At 44.3% G+C, this 23,700-nt stretch overlaps 1 protein-coding gene and 1 non-coding gene across 5 annotated transcripts in view; both read left to right on the top strand.

Annotated features, from left to right (window-relative positions):
* Positions 1-5,937: 5,937 nt before the first annotated feature.
* LOC141424394 (U6 spliceosomal RNA) lies at positions 5,938-6,044 on the top strand. The gene has a single exon (XR_012449331.1). It is a non-coding gene; the product is annotated as a U6 spliceosomal RNA (small nuclear RNA).
* A 16,594-nt stretch (positions 6,045-22,638) lies between these two features.
* Etv6 (ETS variant transcription factor 6) overlaps positions 22,639-23,700 on the top strand; it is a 215,532-nt gene continuing 214,470 nt past the window's right edge. For all 4 annotated transcript variants that reach the window (XM_074076036.1, XM_074076038.1, XM_074076035.1 and 1 more), the window contains exon 1: positions 22,639-22,859. In XM_074076036.1, coding sequence (XP_073932137.1) covers positions 22,827-22,859 — 33 coding nt within the window. In that variant the 5' untranslated portion in view covers positions 22,639-22,826. The remainder of the gene's footprint in view (positions 22,860-23,700) is intronic.

The raw sequence follows: 23,700 nt of genomic DNA, 5'->3' as shown, positions 1-23,700 counted from the left end.
TTTTATGGCTTTCTGTTTGAAACATGCTTGGTTCTTTGATGCTCTTTTTCCATACTTAAGGGGCCCTTTTTCTCTTATGTTAGCTATAATTACAGCACTTGGAAGTGTGTGTATGTCTATATGTGCATACATTATATATAATTTATTTGGCTATACTAGGATTTGAACTCAGGGCTTCATACTTGCCAGGTAGCTGTTCTACTCCTTGAGACACACCTCCTGCCTTTTTGACTCTGGTTATTTTTGGGGAGGGGTGGGGTGGCACTGGGGTTTGAACTCAAGGCCTCTCACTTGCTAGGAAGGTGCTGTACAGATTAAGCCACTCCGCCAGCCCATGGCTCTGGTTCTTTTGGAGCTAGGGTATCACTTTTTGCCCAGACCAGCCTGGAGCATGATCCTTATTTTATGCTTCTCTTTGTTGCTGGGATGACAGGTGGGTGCCACCACACCCGGCTTTTTTCTGCTGAAATGGAACCCTGTGAACTTTTTTGCCTGGACTGGCCTCAAACCATGATCCTCCTGACCCCAGCCTCCCAAGTAGCTAGGATTACAGATGTGAGCCACCCCCCCCAGTGCCCGCTAATCTTTCTGAATTTAAATTTTAATAATCAGGCCTACCTTAATAAGGCAAGGCTCATTTTGCAAACAAAAGGAGTCTTGCATTGATTATCTTTAATAAAAATAGTGTTATTTACAGAGAGACATACTTTATGTTTCTCCATGTAGATTGCAGAGTTGTAGCCACGTTCACTGTCTTTTAGGTTTTGGGAGGAGGAGGCTTTTTTAGCTATTCAGTAACAAAATGCCATTTTGGGCATTTTGTTGATAATTAACACTTCCAGTTTTTCTCTGACCTCCATGATTTGGCGCAGCTGAGAACTAAAACCTGATTGTCCAGCCCTGCATCGGCACTGTGTAAAAACAGCCTGGCAGGATGCAACCGGACCCTTCTGTCCTCTGCTCTGAGAAATAACCATGACAGGGACACTGGACACGCCATCGCCAGTGACACTCAAACTATAAACCAGGAAATGTGTCAGAGGCCACTCCCTGCCCTGGCCCCAGCATCTAAAGACGCTTTGTTTCCAACATCTAGAAGCTTCTTGAGTGGGTGTTCCTGGACTCAAAGAGTCCAGAGTTTGTAATGTGCCATAACAATTAACCTTTGGCTTTCTTTCTTATTTCTGTAGAAATGTGCTTTATTAAGTGCCCCCATTGCTAGCACCACACAGTCACCTAACATGGGTGGGCACCCTTAGCCCACTTGTGATGCTGTCTGTGGAAATAAGACACGACTATTTAGGTAGATGGACCTGGGAACAGGTCCAAGGGACTGATTCAGAAAGACGAGGGATGGGTTTAAACTTGACCGTTTCTTCTCACCTTTATTCGACTTGTGTCTGCTCCCCCTTGCTGATTTATCTAGCAACCCTGAACCAGAATCTCTTTCTGCAGACACCAACTCAGTTCTTTGACCTGAAATTTCTGGATGAAAGCTTCCAGAAGATGTCACCCCAAAATATGCCTCCTTGGTGTGTGGTTATTTTAACCTAAAAGCAATGGAGAGCCAGCAGACACAGAGTTCTTTATCTTCCCCTCACTGCCTAAGAGTAGAGTATGAACTTCCCCTTTCATGAGAGAGAATTACATTTATAAAGGAAATTTCTATTTGTGAGGGAGTCTCTGGGCCAGAAAGAGAGCTTCTCCCTGAGACAGCTCTTATCATCTGAGTTCTAATCCACATCTCAGGATGGTACTTCTTTATCATTCATGACTTGTCTCCCCCATCCAAGACCCAAAACCCCTTTTCCTTTGCTTAGCAAAGGTGGTGTTCTGTATGGTTCCAATATGGTCTGATGGTTCATCCCACAAAACTTCATATGCTGAGGTGGTAAAACCTTTAGGAGGTGGGGTCTAGTGAAAGGCAATTATGTCACCAGGGCTCCACCATAACGGCTGGACTGATGCTGTCTCACAGGAATGGGTCATGTGACTACATTAGTTTTCCTGAAAGCAAGTCACCATAACCAACACCACCCCATACACTTGACCTCTTCTGTACACGGCCAGTTCCTTCTTGGCTTCTCTACCATGTCGCAATGCAGTCAGGAGACCTCCACCAAGATACTACTTCCATGCTGCTTGGACCCTTCAGCCACCAGACTCAAGAACCAGATGAGCCTTTTTACTTTATAAAGGATCCTGCCTTGAGTATTTTGTGACAGCAACACAAAATTGACTAAGACAGTATACAAGTTTCAGTTGTCTGGCCACCTCCTTGAGTCTCTTTTCTTCATGAATCTATGTTTCTTCAAAACATCTACTAAGATGTTTTGTTCTTTTTTTTTTTTGCAGTACTGGGTTTTGAACCCAGGGCCTCATGCTTGCAAGGCAAAGCACCCTACCACTTGAGTCACTCCACCAGCCACCAGTCTTGTTTTGTGTTGGGGATTTTCAAGATAAGGTCTCTCCAGCTATTTGCCCCAGCTGGCTTCAAACCACAATTCTGATCTCTGCCTCCTGAGTAGCATGGATGACAGGCATGAGCCACTGGGCCTGGCCTAAAACATTTTATTCTCTTGTTAATCTGATTCATAGTTCTAATTTCTAGGACCCAATAGAAGAAACTAGAAGGGTAGAGGGAAATTTTTACTTTCTTCTATAAGAGAAAAAAAAGCAAAACTGGGGAATTTTATGAAAAATTGGTTGCTTAAGTCCTCTGCAAAAGTTTTTTAGAATGTGACACAGGCCGTCTTTCCCCAAGGAAAGGATTTCAGGCCTGGAATGGCTACAAGACTGCAAGATTTATGCCCCAAATTTCACTGTGAAGACTGACAGGGGGAAGTAGCAGTGATATCTGAGACCTGTCCGGTGCCAACAGAACACAGCAGCGTCCTGTGGACACTTGGTAAACTCGAGACACAATAGGGCCTGTGTGACTAGCTCATGCAAGTCAGAAGACGGCTGCTTGTCTTGGCTCTGGGCTGATCACTCAGGGATCAACCATTCAATTCTCAGTCTTTGGTTCCTTAATCGTGACGGAAGGGGCTGGGGCTGATTCTCACAGTGTCACCCCCAGACCAGAACCATCTGCATCACCAGAGAACTTACTGCAAATAAAGATTCTCAATCCCTTCCTAGTTAACAAACTTTAATAAACGTTCAGGTTCTAGTTACTGGAAACCAGTGAAGTTTGAGGACCTCCGAACAAGCCACTGGCTGAATCATCTCGATGCTCCTTGTGGCTATAACCATTTGCATTATAAGCAAAAGAGTAAAGATAACGAGGTTTCCCCTAGTATCTGGCATAAAATAGTTCTAAAAAAGATATTTCAGGCCTGGAGGAATAGCCTAGTGGCCGAGCTCCTGCCTGCCATGCACAAGGCCCAGGGTTCAATCCCTGGCAACAGAAAGAGAGAGAGAGAGGTACTCAACAGGACAAGATATGATTCCTTGTTTTGAAAGGGCAAGTGTTTGGCTAGTTAATTTTAGGACATGTGAAAACCCCATGAATACTCCTTATCTCTCCTTTCTCTTCCTGTCTCTCCTTATCTCTCTCTCTGTCTCTCTCCCTTCTCCTTTTCTGTGTTCTTCCTCCTCCTCCTCCTCTCTCTCTCTCTCTCTCTCTCTCTCTCTCTCTCTCTCTCGCTCTCTCACTCTCTCACTTTTGCTCTTTCCCTGCTTCTCAGCCATCAGGAGGCAAGCAGTTTCCTCCATCACATGCTTGTTCTCCTCACCACAGGCCCAGAGGCAACAGGACCAAGTGACCATGGACTACAGCCTCTGAAACTGTGAGCCTTGATAAACCTTTCCTCCTTATAAGCTGATTGTCTCAGGCATTTGGTCACAGTGACTGAAAGCTGACTATCGTAGAGGTCTCGGCTGCAGTGGCAGCAGCAGTCTCCATCGGAGGGTACCCACAGTAAGGACCACTGCTGAGGGCAGACAGCAGAAGCAAGAAAATTCCATCTTTTCATGTTAAAAGTTGTACTGTTTTTAAAGAAATACACTTGTAGCTCAATTAATGATCAACTTTACAATTGGCTAGTTTACATTGATACTGCTTAGGTTTTAAAAAATAAACTCTCTCAGGCTCATTGGAAGGCTTAATTGTGTCATAGGCCTCAAAGGCTGAGTTTTGACAGCCCACAGCAAAGCAAAAGAAAAGAAAACACAAGAGCCAAGAAGAAAAATGACAAGAAAAACCAACTCCAAAGGCATCTTCTCTTCACCAGCCATAGCTGACCATAAAGATTGTAGTCCAGTGGTGGTGGCCATGCCTGCAACCTTAGCTACTCAGGAGGCAGAGCCTGGCCAAAGTGAAATTGAGACCCTATCTGGAAAATACCCAACACCAAAAGGGCTGGAGTGTGGCTCAAGTGGTAGTGTACCTGCTTAGCAAGTATGAGGCTCTGAGTTCAAACCCCAGTACTGCCAAAAAAAAAAAAAAGCAAACTTGAGAGACTTACATTTGATTTCTAGACCATTCCCTCTGTGGCTCTTCCCCTTCGCTTTTAGGTACCTGCACAATGTAGCCACACACACACACACACACACACACACACACAGAAATCAAAAAGAAATCATAGATCATGAACTAAGGGTTCAGTTTATTCACTTGTGTTCTTTTTCTTTTTCTTTCTTGGCAGTACTGGGATTCAAACTCAGGACTTCATGCTTTCTAGCCAGGCACTCTACTGCTTGAGCTACACCTCTAGCAAGGGTCTAGTTTATGAAAGAGGTGAAAGTATCATCTGCAGGCCGACACTGAAAACAAAAAATAAGATGTCATATTTTAAAGGCTTTGGCCCTATATTAAAAAAATATTCATTTAGATGTTAGCAGGGTAACTATCACATTTCAGATATGTGTGCTATTTTAATTATTTTTCCCATTACTGAACCATTGACCAATACCTCATCCAGAGCACTTCCTAGAAGAAAACACGCTTTGTCTTTATTCAGTGGCCAGTGAGATTCACGTGTACCGGCCTCTCCTGTCGCCTCACTTTCCCAGGCAACTTTATGCCTCTGTATTGTTTTTTGGAAACAGTAGGTCTGACTACAAAGCAAGGACGTATCACACAGTAATAACTATCATTTCTAAACCAATTCAAAACATTTTAAGAGCCCTTTGAAATCCAATTTGCCTTTATGAAATGTACCTTACTACAATTTTTTTTAAGGCAATACTGAGGTTTGAACTCAGGGCCTTGCACTTGCTAGGTGGGTGCTCTACCCCCCAACCCCACCTCCAGCCCTGTACCTTACCACAGATTAGCACAAAACACACGTTCTGTCTGGCAACCACCAGATCAATATTTGACAATTCTGCTGGGAATTTTTTTTAATTGACTTTTAAATTCAAATTGACTAAGAAGGAAATAATGCATTCACTTCTAAAAACTGTGTATAACAAACTCAGATCTTTTCTTAGGAAGGATGATTTGAGTGAGACTCACCAAGGGAGAAGGAAGGAAACTAGAAATAGCTTGAAGTTTTGTTTCATCTTTACCCAACTGTTTGAAAAATCGTGAAGTTTTGGAATCAGGGAGGAACTTACCAGCCAGCCAAGTATGTCTTTATCCTGTGATAGGAAATTCTTCTTCAGATCAAATTGTCCCCACTCTGTGTATTACCACCCCAAATAAGATATTTCTCACCCTAGGAAGATATGTGGCTTTTAATCAAATTCATGTGGCTTTTAATTCATTTACTATTATTGTTGTTATTTGCAGAGCTGGGGATGGAACCCAGGGCCTTGCACGTGGTAGACAAGCATTCTACTCCTGAGCTATACTCACAGCTCCCCAGACCCCCGGTTTTTTTGAGACATGTCTCACTACAAAGCCCAGGCTGGCCTCGAATTCCCAATCCTCTTGCTTCAGCCTCCTGACTACCATTGGGCACCTGAACTTTTTAGTTCAAGATAATTTCAGTGCTCATTTCAGTAGCACATTTACTAAAATTGTAACGATACAGGGAAGATTAGTAAGGCCCCTGTGCAAAGATGACACACAAATTTGTGAAGTGCTCCAAATTTTTTTTAAAAATGATAATTTCAGACTTCCAAAGATTACAAATGAAGGGCAGGGGTCCTATTCCTCCCCCACCCCACTTTACCAAATGATATCTTACATAGTCTTAGCACAGAACAAACCAGGAAACCAAGTCTAAAGCCATCCTGGTGCTGAGGTGCAGACCCTCAGTGCTCCAGACAGCTCCAGGGTCCCTTCCTTGTCCAGGAGCCCACAGTGCCCTGAGTGCATCGAGTCTTCATGTCCCCTTGTCTCCTCTCGCTGTGCCAATTCCTCAGTTTGGCTTTCATGACCGTGACAATTTTGATGAGTACTGGCAATTACTTTGTAAGGTGTCCCTCAGTCTGGGTTCCATCTATGTTACCTCATGATTAAATTCAGGTCATGCATTTAGGTCAAGAGAACCCCAGAAGTGAGGCTGTGTCCTCAGTGAATGTCGGGAACACCTGCCGTGGGTCTCACTCCTGGCAATGGCTACTTACTCAGCTGAGGTGATTTCTTCGATGTCACTTTGTAATCGCTAGCATCTTGAGGGGGTTCTCGACTCAGCAAACACCCCATCTCACCACCTTTCGCCCACTGATTTTCGTGTCCACTGATGGTTTTTTTCTGCAACCATTGTCATGGTGGTATTTGTCAAAAGGCAATTTTCTGTCCCCAATGTTTCTTCTCCATTAGTTACAATTAGTAATGAAGAGCTGTGTCTTCCCCTGTTGACTTATTCTACTTTTTCTATCAGGTGGACTTGCAGATATTAACTTATGCTGCAGGCTCATTATATTCATTGCTTTTTTTTTTGCTCTAATTATCCCAGTATTTCATTATTTTAAAGCTCAACTCAGAAAATTCTTAGAGTGATCTAGCCATCACTTCATCATCTCCACTTTTGATTATAGTTCTGACAATTGCAGATTTGAACGGCACCATCTCTGTAGATTATGAGAGAATTGAGTATATTTAACCTGGAGAAAACAAGGGGTGTGTGTGTGTGTGTGTGTGTGTGTGTGTATGTGTATGTGTTCTTGATGGATTCATGATAAGAATAATAAACCTCTTTTCTGTACCAGGAAAATTACTTAACTATTGGTTTCCTAGTTAGTCAACATGGAAGCTTGACCTAAAAGTAGTGAGTTCAAGTACAACAGGAGGAAACGGTGATTTTTCCCTACAAAGTCTTTAGGGTGGGATTCTTACAGAAGGCTACAACAAGAATGCTCTGAAGTTTTCCCAAAATTCTAAGTCCATAGTACACTTGACCATCCTCATGACTTTCTATTCCATAAAATACTTGGTCTCTTCAAATATTCTTTGTACATTTTAGCTTCCTCCTTACTACTCTAGTTGACCTGCTATAAAAACATGCTGACATAATAAAATAGCCTTAAAATTTAAATTTAAATTTTATAATCAGTAGACATGATACTGGAATGGAGTCATGAGGAAACGACCTCTATTTGGTGACTTGATATTTCCAACAAAAACCAATATGTGAGCTGGGGCATGGCTCAAGTGGTAAAATGTTTGCCTAGCAAACTTGAGGCACTGAGTTCAAATCCCAGTGTGCCCACATAAACAAACAACCCAATATGAAATGCATTGCTGGTAAAGATCCAGGAAAACACGGATTTCCACTAACTGACCAAAATTTGCCCTTAGGACCAGAATGAAACTTACAAATCAATAAGTTAATCAGTTTGTAGCTTTCTAAAAAGAATTCAGGAAATTATCTTTGTCTGCAATTCCAGAAAATTATGAAAAATAAGTTCTTTCCATAAGTAACTTAGTGGCAAGACCTGGTAGGAACCACGGGAGACTCTTTTATTATTGGGTATTTATCCTGTTTGCCTGCAATAGTCACACACTCAACTGCTGAACGACTTCCATGTTTGCTTTGGAGGTGTCCTGTATCACCTCTCTAAGTCCAAAATATCTGAAATCAGAAACACACCTGAGCAAGCCATTTGGGCTTGGGGACTAGGGACCTGTTGTACACAGAAGAAGACAAGCATCTGTGTACCCATAAGAAAAAGTAGAAAGGATCCCATATCTATCAGTGTGGAGCTCTGGGTGCTCTGAAGGACCTATGAAGGCAAGCAAAACCAAGATCCTGAGTAAAACACACATTTCGCTCAGAGCTGGTGAGGAGGCAGAGATCAGGGGGATCACAGTTCGAATCCAGCCTGGGCAAGTAGTTCACGAGACCCTATCTCAAAAAAGCCCATCACAAAAATGGGCTGGTGGAGTGGACCAAGTGGTAGAGTACCTGCCTAGCAAGCATGAGGCCCTGAGTTTAGGTCCCAGTGCTGCCAACAAACAAACAAAATGTTTAATTCCATGTTGTGCTCATTGGCAATACTGGAAATTCCCAGCCCTCTTTCCCGTCTCCAGCCCTGCCTCTTACTGACCACCCAGTACATAGAAACAGACCAAGTAAGCAGGGTGTTGGTGGCTCATGTCTGTAATCCTAGCTACTTGGGAGGCTGAGATCTGGAGGATTGTGGTTTGAGGCTAGTCTGGGCAAAAAAAAGAAAGAGACCAAATACATTCCACATTAAAAGGGGGGGGGAAGGGAGGAGAAATGACCCAAACATTGTATGCACATATGAATAAAATAAAAATAATAAATAAATAAACAAATAAACAAATAAATAAAAATTTTTAAAAAGGGGGAGGGGAGGCCTTAAAATGTAATCACACTAAAGATTTCAGTATAAAGTGTTAGTCACAAAGGCCACTTTATGCTTTACCATCTCACTGGCATAACACAATCAGAATTTATTTCTCACTCTTGCTGCATAGTGAGGCAGGCTGGCACACTGTGGGTTCTTGCAACAGGATAAAGAAACATGTGGAAAACTCAAACCCACCCCTCCCAGTTTTGGACTGGAGGCAAGATTCGTTCCTGTCTGACCTATGGTCCAAGGTCATTCATGTTGCCTCTCCCTACATTCATGTGCGGCAAGACAAGGAGTACTTGCTGATCGTTGCTGTCTGCCTTAAAAAGAGAAACACAGGAAAATGCCAGGGAAATAAAATGGCTTAAATAAGTCCAGATAAATCTTAATCATAATACACATATGATGACATGCAAGTGCAAAAGCAGAGAAGGTCAGGGTAGATTTTAAAATCTAGTTACATGTTGTTCAGAAGAGACACACTTAAAATGTTAGAACAAATAAAGCTTGAAGATAAACCACAAAAAGAATATGACAGGCTAACAAACCCAAAAGAGGGCTGATCTGTCTTTATGTTTAAATCTAAAAAGTTATGAAGCATAAAGGGCTATGTTAGTCAGCTTTTGTTATTGTGATCAAATGCCTGAAGCCAACAACAGGAACGATGTAATTTGGCTCACGGTTTCAGAGATTTCACTCATGGTTGGCTGGCTCTACTGTGAGTAGACAACCATCATGGCGGCAAGAACCATCATGGCAGCAAGAGGCCTGGAGGAGTAAGAGGCCTATGGTGAGGCTCACCTCATGGTGGCCAGGAAGCAGAGAGAGAGATGGGAAAGGACCAAGATTCCAAAATACCCTTCAAGGACACCCCCCAACCCAGTGACCTACTTCTCCCAACTAGTTCTACATCATAACAACCCATTCACCTATCGTCACTGGATTAATCCATTGATTAAGTTAGGCCCTCATGATCTGATCACCTCTCAAGAGCACCACCAGCAAGTGACCAAGTTTTCAACACATGAAACTTTTGGGGGACACTTCTTTTCCAAGCCACAACAACAGAGACATTCATAACAGTTTTGGTGGGTTTTTTTTTTTTGGTAGTACTAGGGTTTTGAACTCAGGACCTCGTGCTTGCTAGCCCTTTTTTTGTGTTGAGTATTTTTGAGAGAGTGTCTCTCAAACTATTTGTCCAGGCTGGCTTTGAACCATGATCCTCCTGATTTCTGCCTCCCAAGCAGTTAGGATTACAGGCGTGAACAACCAGCACACAACTTAATTATTGTTGTTGTTGTTTTTTTGGCAGTACTGGGGTTTGAACTCAGAGCCCCATGCTCACTAAGCAGATGTTCTACCACTTGAGCCACACTCCCAGCCCTAAGAATTTTTAAAAGCTTCATCAACCTAGAAAATATAAAAATTCTAAGCTGATATGTACCTAATAAATAGTATCAAGTTATAGAAGGTAAAATTTCACAAGGTGAAGAGAGAATATGACTCCAAAAGTGTAAAATATTAATTTTCTAGCCCTTTACAGAAAAAGATTTTTTCATTTCTGTACATGAACATAAGGCACTCCAGAAAATTTCAACATATCAGTATCAAATAACCACAAATTCTGAAGCATAATATAATTAAATATGAAGCCAATAAAAAATAAATAAAGCCATACCCTTGGAAATGTAAAAGGAAATAATGAGACAAGAATATTGTACAGTGTATGTGAATGAATATGGAACATTGAACCTGCTGCAGTCATGTTAAGAAGGGGGTGGGAGAAGAGGGAGAATAATGGAGAGGATGAAAAAACAAAAGCCCCTGTATGACTAGCACCAGTGGCTCACACCTATAATCCCAGCTACTCGAGAGGCAGAGATCAGGAGGATCACAGTTTCCAAGCTAGCCCCAGCTTCTAGAGACCCTATCTTGAAAACACCCAACACAAAAAAGGGCTGGAGCTGTGGCTCGAGTGGTAGAGCTTCTGCTTAGCAAGTGTGAGGCCCTGAGTTCAAACCCCAGTACTGACAAGAAAAAAAAAAAAAAGCCCCTGTATAGTTATCATATACTATTAAGAGCCTTAAAAAAGAATACTGTAGAGTAAATGACAACAAAGCTACATATTAGAATTTGAGAGATTGCCAAGAAAGGGCTCAGAACAAATGTGTTTAACTCCATTGAATTTAGGTACTTTGGCAGGATAAGGTATTTGTTTGGCTTGGAGAGAGGACATATTCAAATTAAGAGGGGAAAAATATCAAGCCCTTATCTTACCTTTCCTACATGAACTGTCCCACTGGGCAGTCAGTCACCAATCAAATGGGAACACTGGCACAAGTGGGCAGTAGAAACTTGCACGGAAGCTCAAGAGGCCCACGTGAGACCATGAAGAGGGCGTTGGAGAGGTTGATGGGAAGCTGTTGCCTCTGTGGGCTGAACTTGGAATTGAAGGAGAGCGAGGACAAGCTTGGATCCTACAGGCACCTCTGCGTCTGTCCATCAATGTCACCACATCTGACTGCAGCAAACTTCTGAGAGCCACTACCTTTCCTCTGCCATCAGGATTCCATGCAGGGTCCTCTCTTGGCCAACTCTAATTCAGAACCACAGGGAAAAAGAACTCTGTATGGCAGCACCACGAAACAGTGTGGTCCTCTTTTTTTCAGTTTGACAGCAATAATCTTCTTTTAATCGTTTTCAAATAAAAATACTAGCAATAATGCTCCCACTTACCAAGATGTAACTGCTTCTCATATAGCTAAAAAGACAGGGACCCTTCCTCCCCAAAGGACCCACCCATGAGATCCATCCTCGGTGGATGCCTGTTTACCTAGCAGCTCGCTTCACTTCCCCTTTGATATCCTGAGACTTCAACATGAATGTATAAAGTGACTGTGTTATGGTAGGGAGCAGAGGAATAGGAGGGAAAAAATGATGAATGAATTCCTATCAAAATGTATTTTTTCATAATTACCACCATCCTCTTTTCTGGCATTGGCCACATGGTCATAGCTGGTTTCCATAGGCTGCTCTCAGCTCCATGTCAGTTTTCCTGGAGGTTGGCCCAAACCTACATTTCTGAATCACTTTCGCTCCCGTGACTTTAGGTTACACATGAAGAGGTGTCCCCAGAGAAGATGTTCAAACCCTGAGATACTCGCCTCTGATCCCATGGTTTAGTGGCAACCAATTTCCCCTTTAGGATCAGAACCAACTACACAAGCTAGAACAGTAGGCCACTTTTTTGCTGAAAAGTTCGGGAACATGACAAGCTCAAAGTGGCCAGGATGACTCTCATCTTTTAGTAGGATGGCCTGTGGTGTTTGAGGACTAAGACCTCTGAGACAACAGACCACAAACCTGAGAGGCTGGCAACCCAAGTTTTGCTAGTAGAGTGAGTAATAAAAAGCATCAATCCCATTTCTGCCTCTTAATGCTTCAACCTGGGGTAGGAGGAGAGCAGCTTGTGGTGGGTGCTTATCCAGCACACAACCTCATCCTAGAAGACATCACTCTATCCCTCAGAGTGGCCCCACAACAGAGTTGCCAGAAGGTCATCTCACTGTTCTCTCAGGACAAAGTGCTGGGAACATGACAAATCCAGGAAATTCCATGAGTAATCCATGCTCCTTGTTGTAACTTATTTGGAAGAAAATCAGTCCCCTGGTCAGAAGCAACACACTGTGGCATACTAGGAAGGTGAGTAAGGCATTTGGTAAGTACACAGAAGTTTTTTCAGAAGCATTACAGACAGAAAAAGCAAATTTATATCCAGGTCAATCCACTGGAAGTATTCCCCATAAGCATTGTCCCCTTAGGCCACTCGTGAGTCTGCCTGAAAGTCATCTGTAATCAGGCCTGAACGTTTTCTTCCTTAGTAGAGTGGACATAGAGAAGTTCCCATGAAGTCACAAGTGTGGCTTGAGAGAGAGGAGGCAATTTCACAGGAATCAGAGCCATACGAATCTGGACTAGTGACTTGTACAACTTATTTATGTCATTGGGAACTGCTAATGACAGTCTCAGGTGCCCTACTTCCAATGGAGTGCTATGCCCACCATATGGCTTAGTGGGTCACCAGGGCAGCTCAGGTTGCACTAGAACTTGGTAGTCAAGTGTTCACTCTTGCTTGGGTCCAGTAGCAAGGCAGAAGGCATTTATTCTAAGAAGAATGGTTGTCTTTCGAAGATGGCATGGCTTTGCTCCAGTGTCCTAAAAGTCTGCACTGTAATTCCAAGAGCCCCAAACAGCATCTTTATTTGTCTTAGACATTTAAAATGTCAGTGGATTGATCAAAGTACATTACTTGCATGTGGTAAATATTACAATGAAACCCCTTTGTACACTTAACTTATGCTAATAAAATTAAAATCAAATGCCAATAGATCTTATGAGTCTAAGGGCTTAAGAGGCTGGGGGACTGGTATGCAGTTTCAACCTGTTGTAGAGTTTTCTCGTGCTAGGTCCCACTCCAATTTGGAAGTCCCATGCTTCATTCTTTTGGGTAGGAGGAGCTGGATGCAACACCTTTTTCTTCACCTTCAAAGAGATACCTTGACCATGGCCCAGATCAGAGGAGGCAGGGCTGAGGTGGACGTCCCCTAGCTTTTGTCAAACTCATTTCTCATCCTCTTCTAGGTATTCATTACTTTCTGCTCACCAAGGCCAGTCAACTTGGCATGATCATTGTAACTGACTTGAATGATACCTTGTGGGGTGGAGGCCATCAGTGTCTTCTTAGGCCCAACTATGATAGAGGACTGGAGAGTCGACAAAGCCTTGAGGTAGGACGGGGAAACCACACTGCATTTTTTGGTCATTACCATCTACCTTTATGACTGTAGGGTGCCACTGTTCTCTGCAGTCCCTGCATATTTCCACAGTGCTTTGATTTACTATTTTGACAAGAACTTCTTCTGGGACTTCTCTATCATAAAAGCCCTCAGTTCATAAGCTGGGGAATTGAGTTGAGGATTGTAACATTTGCTGAGTGAATACTCCAACTCTTCATTTTCAGAACCGGGAAAATCATCACAGATTGGGATCAGGTATCCACTGGTGTCACTTATTCTCTGGCTTCTTCAGGCTGGGGCACGGCCTGCATTTTGAGTCCCTAGGAATCAGTATCAGGTTAGAGACAAGTGTGCAGCAACCCCTCCCCCACATCTCCCCTCCCACAATGCACAATCACCCCTGTAAGTGCCACAGTTCTGGATGAAGGAGGGCAAGAGGAAGATTCATAGTTTTCATTGTTGGCAGTATAACAGCACTGTTCTTCAGGAGGCCAGGCCCCTCCCTTTAATTCAAGGGACTCTGTGTCCATGGATTGGATGAAGTCTGGGAATAAGTTGGGGATTCAGGACTGTCTTTAATGGGATCTAAGTCTATTCCAGACTTAGAGCTTTTTTTGTGTGTCCAAATCAAACAAGACTTCAGTGGACTGCTCATTTATTTCAATCCTAAGAATATCAGAATCAATTAGCCAACCCCAAACGTCAAACCAGTGACGTCCACTTTAGCACTATTGTCCATTGTGACTCTCACATCTCCCTTGTGTCTGGTAGTTGAGTGATGTCACTTGGTGCCTGCCACTCTACTATCCCCCTCCCCCTCCCCAAGGCACTGAAGAAGCCCAGTTTAATGGAGCATTAATGGCTATACAGAATGGTGACTACAGAACTCTACAAGGATCCTGATGTTTGCGTCAATGATGTATTTCTTGTTTTTGTTTTGTATTTTTTGTTTTTTGAGACAGGATCTCCATATGTAGCTCAGGCTGACCTTGAACTCACTATGTAGCCCCAGGCTGGCCTCAAATTTGCTGTTCTCCAGCCTCTGCCTCCCAAGTGCTGGGATTACAAGCTTCACCTCCACACCCAGCAGATGATCCATTTCTTAAAGGTTGGATGAAGGGAGCATCTTCTGCATGCTCCCAGGTTATAATTAGTGGGTGGCTGAATAGTTATTGCATAATGAATCCATTCCAACATTTAAGTGCATTGTCTTTGAATGCTATTTATAGAAACATGAGATGGACTTAGGAGAGAAATGATTTTCAGGTAGTACTTGATAGAAAACAAAGACTTTCATAGTTTGAGTGTGTATGTGGAGTTTTGAATAATATAGATATGACTTAAAGATAAGAACGGGAGTAGCAAAGAGGCCGGTGGTGGTTAATTTTCTGTGTCAACATGACTGGACTAGAGGTGCCCAGAAGGCTGATAAAACTTTATTTCTGGGTGTATCTGTGAGGATGTGTCAAAAAAAGATTCAGTTATTCATAGACTGACTAAAAAGCTTCTCCCCTCACCAGCGAGAACAAGTATGGTCCAGTCTGTGAAGCATCTGAATAGAAAAAGTAGATGAAGGACAAATTCTTTCTCTTTCTTCCCAAACTGGAACATCTTTCTTCTACTGCCCTCATATCTTTTTGCTGCAGGTTCTCAGGTTTTGGATCTTAAACTTACACAGGTGGCTCACCTGGTTCTCATACCTTCAGACATGGACTGAGTTACACCACTGCTTCCCTGCTCTCCCAGGATGCATGTGGTGTATCTTGGCTTCTGTAAGCCAATTCCCACAAGAAATCACTTCTTACACCTTTTCTATATATCTTATTGCTTCTGTTTTTTGGAGAGCCCTGACTGAGGCGACATTTTAGCAGGAATGGTTCTGCAGTGATACTAGATGAACTACAGAAGTCTGGTGGCAGAAAAAATGGAAACAACTATCACCCAAAGTGGAAGTGTACTGCTTCCAGAAAGATGCCTGGAATGAAGAAGGATACCTGCAGTGTCACAGAAAGACTCAGAAATGGGCAACCTATGTGGCTGAGAGAAAGCAGTTTGTCCAACACTAACTTGAAGTTCATTCGTTTGGAAGCTGATAACATAGCATTGGGAGGAAGACCCACGTGCCAAAGAAAGGTGTGTGGAAGACTACAGCATGAAGAATGAGTGGAAAAAAGATGTGAGAGAAATCCTGAAATTTTCTAAAAATATAACTGCCAAAGAGTAGGTTGCTAGAAAGCTGATTAGTATATGAGGTGACTTTGTAATGTGACAATTTGGCTGAGCTGAACTCCATTCCCAGAATGGAGTCGCTTAGAAGTTCACACACATGTCGTCATTTATGTTGGCTGTCCTCCTTGAGTTTCTGCCCTCCTGGGCCAGGTGTGTGCCTTTAGCTCCATGACAAAGACCCTCAGCTTGAGCAGGACACCCAGGTCATCAAGACCAACGTGGGTTTGCTTCATCCTCCTGGATTCTGGCTCATGCTTTTGAACTCTGGTTTGTGGTGGTTTTTTTTGGCAGCATGGGGTTTTGAACTCAGGGCCCACACTTACTAGGCAAGCACTCTGTCACTTGAGCCACTCCACCAATCCTGTTTTGTGGTGGTTTTCTTTGAGATAGGGTCTCACAAACTATTTGCTCTGGCTGGCTGTGAACCTCAATCCTCCTGATCTCTGCCTCCTGAGTAGCCAGAATTACAGGCGTGAGCCACTGGGTACCTGGAGCCCAGCCTGACTGTAAGTGTTTATGTTAAACACACACCTCCACCTGTTCTTTTATGTTTGTGCTGTCTGGAACAGTAGCCACAAGTCTCACAGGGCTACTGAACACTCCATCCTCCCTGCTCCTCACCCCTTCCCATCATCATGTATGGGGAAAGTCAAAAGACCATAACACACTTCCTAACTCCAAAACAAACCACGTAATCTACATAATTACAGTGTTTTTAAAAGCCGTCAAAGAAACGAGAGCACAGTAAATGAACTAAACCTCAGGGAGTGACAGTCCTTCATATGGCAGGAAAGACCCACATTGGTCCTCACCCATTGAAGTGGAGGGAGAAGGAACCCATTACAAGTGATGGTAAGGAGAAGGCAGCTTCATTTTAACAAATTTTAATGGCAGTGTGTGGACTGCAAAAATGCAAGCCCTCCAGATCTTTCCTAGGGAGCATGGTGGGCAAGAGCAGGACAGACAACCTCTGCCAAGACCTGAAGCTAGGGACACACCAAGCCCAGCAGAAAGGCCAACATAGCTCTGTTTGTGCAAAAGTGCTGCTCTTGCTTTCTAAGTAATTGAAGCCAGTAGTAAACTGAGTCAAAGTAAAACTGTAACAACACCCAGATCCAGTTCAACTACAGGTCATGTTGACCCAGCTCCAACTCTTAGAAAATGTGCTTCTTTTGGGAGGAAAATCTTTAGTTGGTTGTCTCTTGCCTTTTTGTATAAAGCACTATATAAAACACACACAAATAAGAACATATGGCCTAGCACCAGTGCACATACCTATAATCATAGCTACTCAGGAGGCAGCGATCAGGAGGATCTTGGTTTGAAGCCAGCTCAGGCAAATAGTTTGTGAGAAACTATCTTGAAAAAACCCTTTGCAAAAAAGGGCTGGTGGATTGGCTCAAGGTGTAGGCCCTGAGTTCAAGTGCAGTACTGCAAAAAAAAAAAAAAAATAGACAAACTGTGACCCATAGGTCAAGAAAGAAAACCATAAATGGAATTAACCAAGCAGTAGCCCCAGTTTTAGAATTCTCACACTATGGACTTAAAGGTGGAAGCCATGTATGTCAACATGAAAATAAATACTAGAAATAAAAATACAGCACCAGAAGTAAAGAATAGATGAGCTTAACTGTAAATTGGAAAAAATGGGGGGGGGACACATGAAAACAGGTAAATGGAAAAATTGAAACACAAGGAGAAAAGATACTCAAGACAGAGTGCTTGGGATCCACAAAACAAATATTACCTCACATTTGTATCACTGGAATAATGAAAGGAAAAGAAAGGGAGAATGGACAGAAATAATATTCAAAGACATAATAAAAGAGAATTTTTTAAAGACTAATAAAAATATCAACTTAAAGGCAAAGAAATTCAAACCTATCACATCACAGGCAGAATTCCGAAAACCAAGGTGGGCACCTGTAAGCCTCGATACTCAGAAGGCAGAAATCAGGATTACAGTTTGAGGCCACCCTGGGCAAATAGTTGGCAAGACCTGGTCTCAAAAAAACCCTTCACAAAACAGGGCTGATGGAATGGCTCAAATGGTAAAGTAGCTGCCTAGCAAGTATGAGACCTTGAATTCAAACCCAGTGCTCCCACACACAAAAAAGGAAGAATTCCAAAAGCCAAATTTAAAGAGCAGATCGCAAAAGCAGACAAGGAGGAAAAATACTACATTGTGGTGCCAAACTATGAACTAGAAATGACTTTATCAAAATAATGGAGACAGAAAAGGAAGGACATGTTTAAGATGCTGAAAGGAAAAAAAATCTGTCAATCTAAAATTTTATATCTAGTGAAAATATCCTTCAGAAATGAGCGTGATAGACATCCTCAGATGACAAAAACTGAGCCTTCACTTCTGAAATGCTGAAAGAAGTTTTTGAGGCCAAAAGGAAGCTATACCAGATGGAAAGCCAAATCTGTAAGGAGAAATTTTAAAGTACCAGGAAGGAAAGTATCTGGGCAAATTAAAAAGGGACATATATTTTAATGCATTCATTTTATATATATATTATATATATATATATAATATATAGTTTCTATATATGTAGAAATTTGTAAATTTACAAATTTCTAAACAAATTTCTAAATAGCAAAACATATCACATGTTAGTGGATTTTATAAGGTGTAGAAGTAGCTGTAAGACAAGGATATCAAAAAGAATGGGATGAGGGACAAATGGAAACCTACTATTGTGAATTTTTGCTTTTTTAGTATTTGAACTCACGGCCTTACACTTGCCAGGTGGGTGCTCTACCACTTGAGCCAGGCCCCCAGCCCATTTTTGTTTTACTTGTTTTTCAGATAGGGTCTTGAGTTTTTTGCTTGGGGCCATCCTCAGACCTTGATCATCCCACCTGTACCTCCCAGTAGCTGGGACTACAAGTACACCCCACCACACCTGGCTTATTTATTGAGATGGGGCTCAGCAACTTTTTGCCCAGGCTAGCCATGATCCTCCTGATTTCTTTCTCCTCAGCAGTAATTTTCTTATAGATTCATAACAAAATAGTATTATTTGAAGGCATACGGTGCTAATTAACGATGCAAATTGTAATTTCTATAGCAATCATTATGTTTACCATAAAGAAAAGCTAGAGAGACAGTGCAGGAATTGAAATGGAATATGCAAAAGTATCGAACATGCCCAAAAGATGTCAGGAGAGAAGGAACAGAGAATCAGTCAACATACAGGCTGGATGAATGAAAAGAGCTCATCTATCCATTGTTAGTGAACACTGAATGTTTTTAGAAATTAGCTTTTGCTTTTGACTGATAGTGTTTCTTCATAAATTTAATCTAAAATCACAAGGCAAAACAGTTTATGAGCCAAATTTACACTGTAGTGAAACCATTTTGACTCACCTGCGACTGCTTGAATCACAAATAACGCTGAAACAAGATCTCTGCTCCAATACAAATTTGTGGCAGTTACATTTTTCTGAATTCAACCAAAGTGCCAAGAGCGTTTTTTAGGTTTCGAAGCAAGTGCAAAGAAAATTTCCATATTGAAAATCTGTTTGGCTGAGCATCTGAGGGGCTTCCACCGACCTTAACTGGAATTGACTAACTGGCGATGTACAGGCAGTCTTGGGGAAAGGCAGGAGAATTTGTGGAATCTAACAGAGGTTTAGAAGTGCCTTCTAGCCCAGTGTTGGTGGCTCATGCCTGTAATCCTAGCTACTCAGGAGGCAGAAATCAGGAGGATGGAGGTTTGAAGCCAGCCCTGGCAAATTGTTTGAGAGAACCTATCTTGAAAAACCCATCACAAAAAAGGCCTGGTAGAATGGCTCAAGTGGTAGAGTGCCTGCCTAGCAAGCATGAGGCCCTGAGCTCAAACCCCAGTACTGCCATTAAAAAAATTATGATAAATAAATAAATGAATAAAAAGCAAGCCAGGCAGGCACTGGTGGCTCACACCCACAATCCTAGCTATTTGGGAAGCTGAGATCGGAAGGATCTGGGTTTGAGACCAGTCCAAGCAAATAGTTCTCAAGACCTCATCTCTAAAATAATCAGAGCAAAACAGACTGGAGGTGTGGCTCAAGCAGTAGAGCACCTGCTTTGCAAGTGTAAAGACCTGAGTTCAAAACCCAGTACCACAAAAAGAAAAGTTAGCATTTGCAAACATTTGTGATCAACTTTGAGGACACAGAACACTTACTTTGTCCCTCATACAAATGAAGTATTTTCTATATAAAAGAATTCATTATTAGACCTGTAAGAAAATTGCTGTTTTCATTGCTGTGCATTTTGTCAATAAAAATTGTGGGAATTTGTTTTTCATCTTATCACACAAGTCCTTGCAGTAATGCTCTCAATTTTGCCTCTTGGCCCACGGAACCTAAAATATTTATTCTTGGGCCCTTTGCAGAGATTGTCATCCCTTGTCTTTTAAGAGTAGTTTAGCCATTGTTGCTACATGTCTTTGGCTTCTGAAGCACAAACATTCTAGCTCAAACTGCTCCTTCTCTGCAGGACATGGCAAAGGTGACGAGTGAGGAATGGAGGAAGGAAATTCAGCGCTGAGGTGAGGTAATAGTCGCATCTGACCCTAACTAAACACAGATACCCGGCGGCACAGTGCTACAGAGCACTTAGTAGGATGCTCCCCTTTCTTTACACCCACTTGCTTTTCACAGTTCTGGTTACCCGAGGTCACATTTCCTCTTTTTTCACATTAAAAAGCAGTTTTATTAGATTATGAAAACTGACATTTCAGAAATGAACAATCCGTAAGTTTTAGGGAGCTTTTAACATTACCTACCCTTGCCGAGTTCTTATTAGTTATCACAGTTCATTTCTTACTGGTCCCAATTTACAAATCACACTTTGTCAAAGGTATGCATGCAGAGGAGAAAGTAGTATTTATGGGGTTTCATGCTGTCTGTTTTCATGTATGCACTAGGCATCTTGGAATGTATCTCCTCCATAAATAACAGAATGCCTGCTGTATACATTTCGTGTTTTATGAGAATATTATTATAAGGGTGTTATCCACCTCCCTCCTTTTTTTCATAGAAGCTTAGCATATTTTTGACAGTACTGGAATTTGAACTCAGGGCCTTGCGCTTGCTAGGCAGGCACTCTACCACTAATTGATAGATAAGTGACCTAAGGGTTTCAAAAATTTAGCTCAGTAATGGGCCACCAGTGTCTGCGAACATCAGTTAAGAGAAATAAAGACGGCTAGGTGGTGATTGTTGGGGCAGAGGAGCTGGTGTTGCAAGACCGAGATCCCTTGGGGAGAGTACGACAACGCGATGCCAAAACCCCATTCCCACCCCCAGCAAGTGGACACCTTCGCCCCCCCACCCCGCCCCACTTCTAGCAAACTTTACTTGACAATGTTCTGATGAGCGCGTGAACAAAGGTATCTCTGGGAAAGTTTGAACCCATTCCATAATGCAGAGAAATGAAAAGTGACAGAAAAGCAGTCAATCAAAACAGAACCATGGCGGGGGCGGGGGGGGGGGGCAGAAATCTGGCCGGGTGCAGAGAACACGTGGCCGTGTGTGCATTTGTACCCACACGCGCATTCACACAGTTGCATCCGTGTATTTATAATAGTGTACACCTTAAACCCCAATGTCTGCGTTAGTGTTCAGAACTTAAGCACAAAGCTCTCAGACCCCTGCGGTGGACACTCTAGAGCATTTTAAGAGACTATTAAGTCACCCCAAAGGGCTGTGACTGCTGTCAACTGCTTTTCCCACACCGGTGCCCGCAGGATCCCCGGTCAGAGACCCGGTCAGCGGCTCTGGGTTGGGGTCCGGTCTGCAGCTGCGCGTCCTGTCAACTTTGCATCCAGTCACCCATTCCGGTTGGTAGCGGCCGCTATGCCTTTAAATGGCCAGTGGATTTCGACATGGGGAGGGGGTGGGGGGCAGGAAAAGGAACCGGGCTGCCTTGGCTAACCAACCGCCCCGCAGCCCGGGTCGGGGGAGCGCGCGATGGCCTGCGCCTTTCGGGGCGCCCACCTCCCCGGGGAATCCCCCGCCCGCCGCCCCTCGCGGCCGCAGCGCCGGCTTTGTCTCGGGCGTCGCGCTCGGGCGCTCGCTCCCTACATTTCCCCTTGTGCAGTCTGTAACCCGAGCTCCCATTTCCTGGTGGATTCTCTTAAAGAGGCCGCGGTCGAGAAGCAGAACAAAGGCTATTGTTTTATTTCCTCCTGGGGATTGCGCGTCCTTCCCGGAATGCCCCTTCCTAGGCCATTCTCGGGGTGGCATCTGCTCCTGGGGAAAACATTTCAAAGCCCTGGTGCGTTTCCACGGGTCTGAGCCGCAGAGCTCGGGAGGAGGTTAATAAAACCTGGTTTGCGGTTTCTGGAGCAACGATGTAACGTTTTGGAGTGCGTCTTCCCGCAGCCCGGCAGTGGCGGCGCTGGGCCGGCGGAGGTCTGGGGGTGCCAGGGTTCCCCTGGAGGGGGGCTGTGCGGCGCACCCCGCTCCGATCGCCGCCCCTCCCCCCCCGTTCTCCTTCCCCGGGTGCCGGGCCGTAACCCGAGCTCGGATTTCCTGGTGGCTCCTTTAAGAGGCAGAGCTGAGTGCTGGGAATTCACGTCAGTTTCTGCACTGAAACTCTCAAGATCAATGAGCAAAGAGCTTTCTCAGTTCTGCCTTTCAGTTTCTCTCTTCCAGGAAGGAAAACATTCGAGAGAGCGAGCGAGCGAGCGCGGCGGGAGGGCGGGGGGCGGGCGCGCCCGCCGCGGGTGGGAGGAGAGACGGGAGGCCGGCCGGCTGCGCCCGGGTCGCAGCGCCGCGACCCGCAGACCCCGCGCCGCGCTCGCTCGCTCGCTCGCTCTCTCTCTCTCTCTCTCTCTCTGTCTCTCTCTCGCTCTCTCGCCCGAGGCTCCCACGGCCCCGGCCGCGCGCCCGGCTTTGCGCCCGCCCGCCCCGCTCGCCCGCCCGCCCGCCCGCGCCGCGCTCAGACCCCGGGCGGCCACCGCCGCCGGAGATGCTGCAAGAAACTTCTTAAATGACCGCGCCGCGCCACCCGCCCAGCACCGCCGGGGTGGGGACCGAGGAAAGCAAAGTGGAAAAGCCCTGAGAACTTCCTGATCCCTGCCGCTGGGAGACATGTCTGAGACTCCTGCGCTGTGTAGCATTAAGGTAAAGCCCAGCTCCCCTCCCTCTCCGGGCCCGGGGACCCGGCGCTGCTGCTGAGCCTGCAAAGCGGGCCGGTTGCTGTGGCTTTGCTCGCTGGGAATTTTTGGGGGGCGCCAGGGAAGGGGGCGCAGCTGGCGGCAGCCGCCGTACTCCGTAGCGTAACCTTGCTGCGCCCCCACCCCGCCCCCGCCAAGCCCCCCGGCGGGTCCCCGGCCCCCCACCCCACCCCCTTTCCCTTTGACAATGAAATGCCGGGCTTCGTCGCCTGAGGAGGAACCCGGGTCGTCTCCCGACGTGAAAAACACCCCCGTAATTAGTGCGCTTAAAAAAAACAAAAACCAAAAACCCCCCCCTGCTCTTTCTACACCCAACATGTGCCTGAAATGTAACTTTTGTTCCCAGGGGTGGTCTACTTTATAAGAAGAAAGTTCTCCAGCCCCCCCACTGGGATCGGATCGTTTCTTTTTCTTTTTTCTTCTTTTTTAAAAGTACTCTCCCTGGGTTTGATCACGCAGGACTCACCCCCCCCATTGGAATTGCGAGCGCTATGGGAGAGACAGTCCTGGTGTCAGCTTTTCCTAGGCGTTGCACAATGAATTCTTTTTGAAACCGAGGTGAATAAAGTTGCTGAATAGTTCTTTTACTCCAATGCTTATGAAAGTTGAGCAATCTCAAAGTAGAAAACTCCTGTGATGCAGGGAGGAAAAGAAGTGACCAGGCCAAATGACCTTCTGTGTTTGACAGTGCAGAGTGGGGTGTCTAGGCAGCAGTCTGTGGACTCTGTGGCCACACTTTGCAGTATTGTGAGTGTAGACACCACCAGGCTTCAAGTAGTGTGCACGCA

The sequence above is a fragment of the Castor canadensis genome, chromosome 6, assembly GCF_047511655.1.
Source record: "Castor canadensis chromosome 6, mCasCan1.hap1v2, whole genome shotgun sequence".
NCBI classification, from domain to species: domain Eukaryota; kingdom Metazoa; phylum Chordata; class Mammalia; order Rodentia; family Castoridae; genus Castor; species Castor canadensis.
Note: the sequence above shows the minus strand (reverse complement) of the source record. Positions and strands in the feature narration are given on the sequence as shown.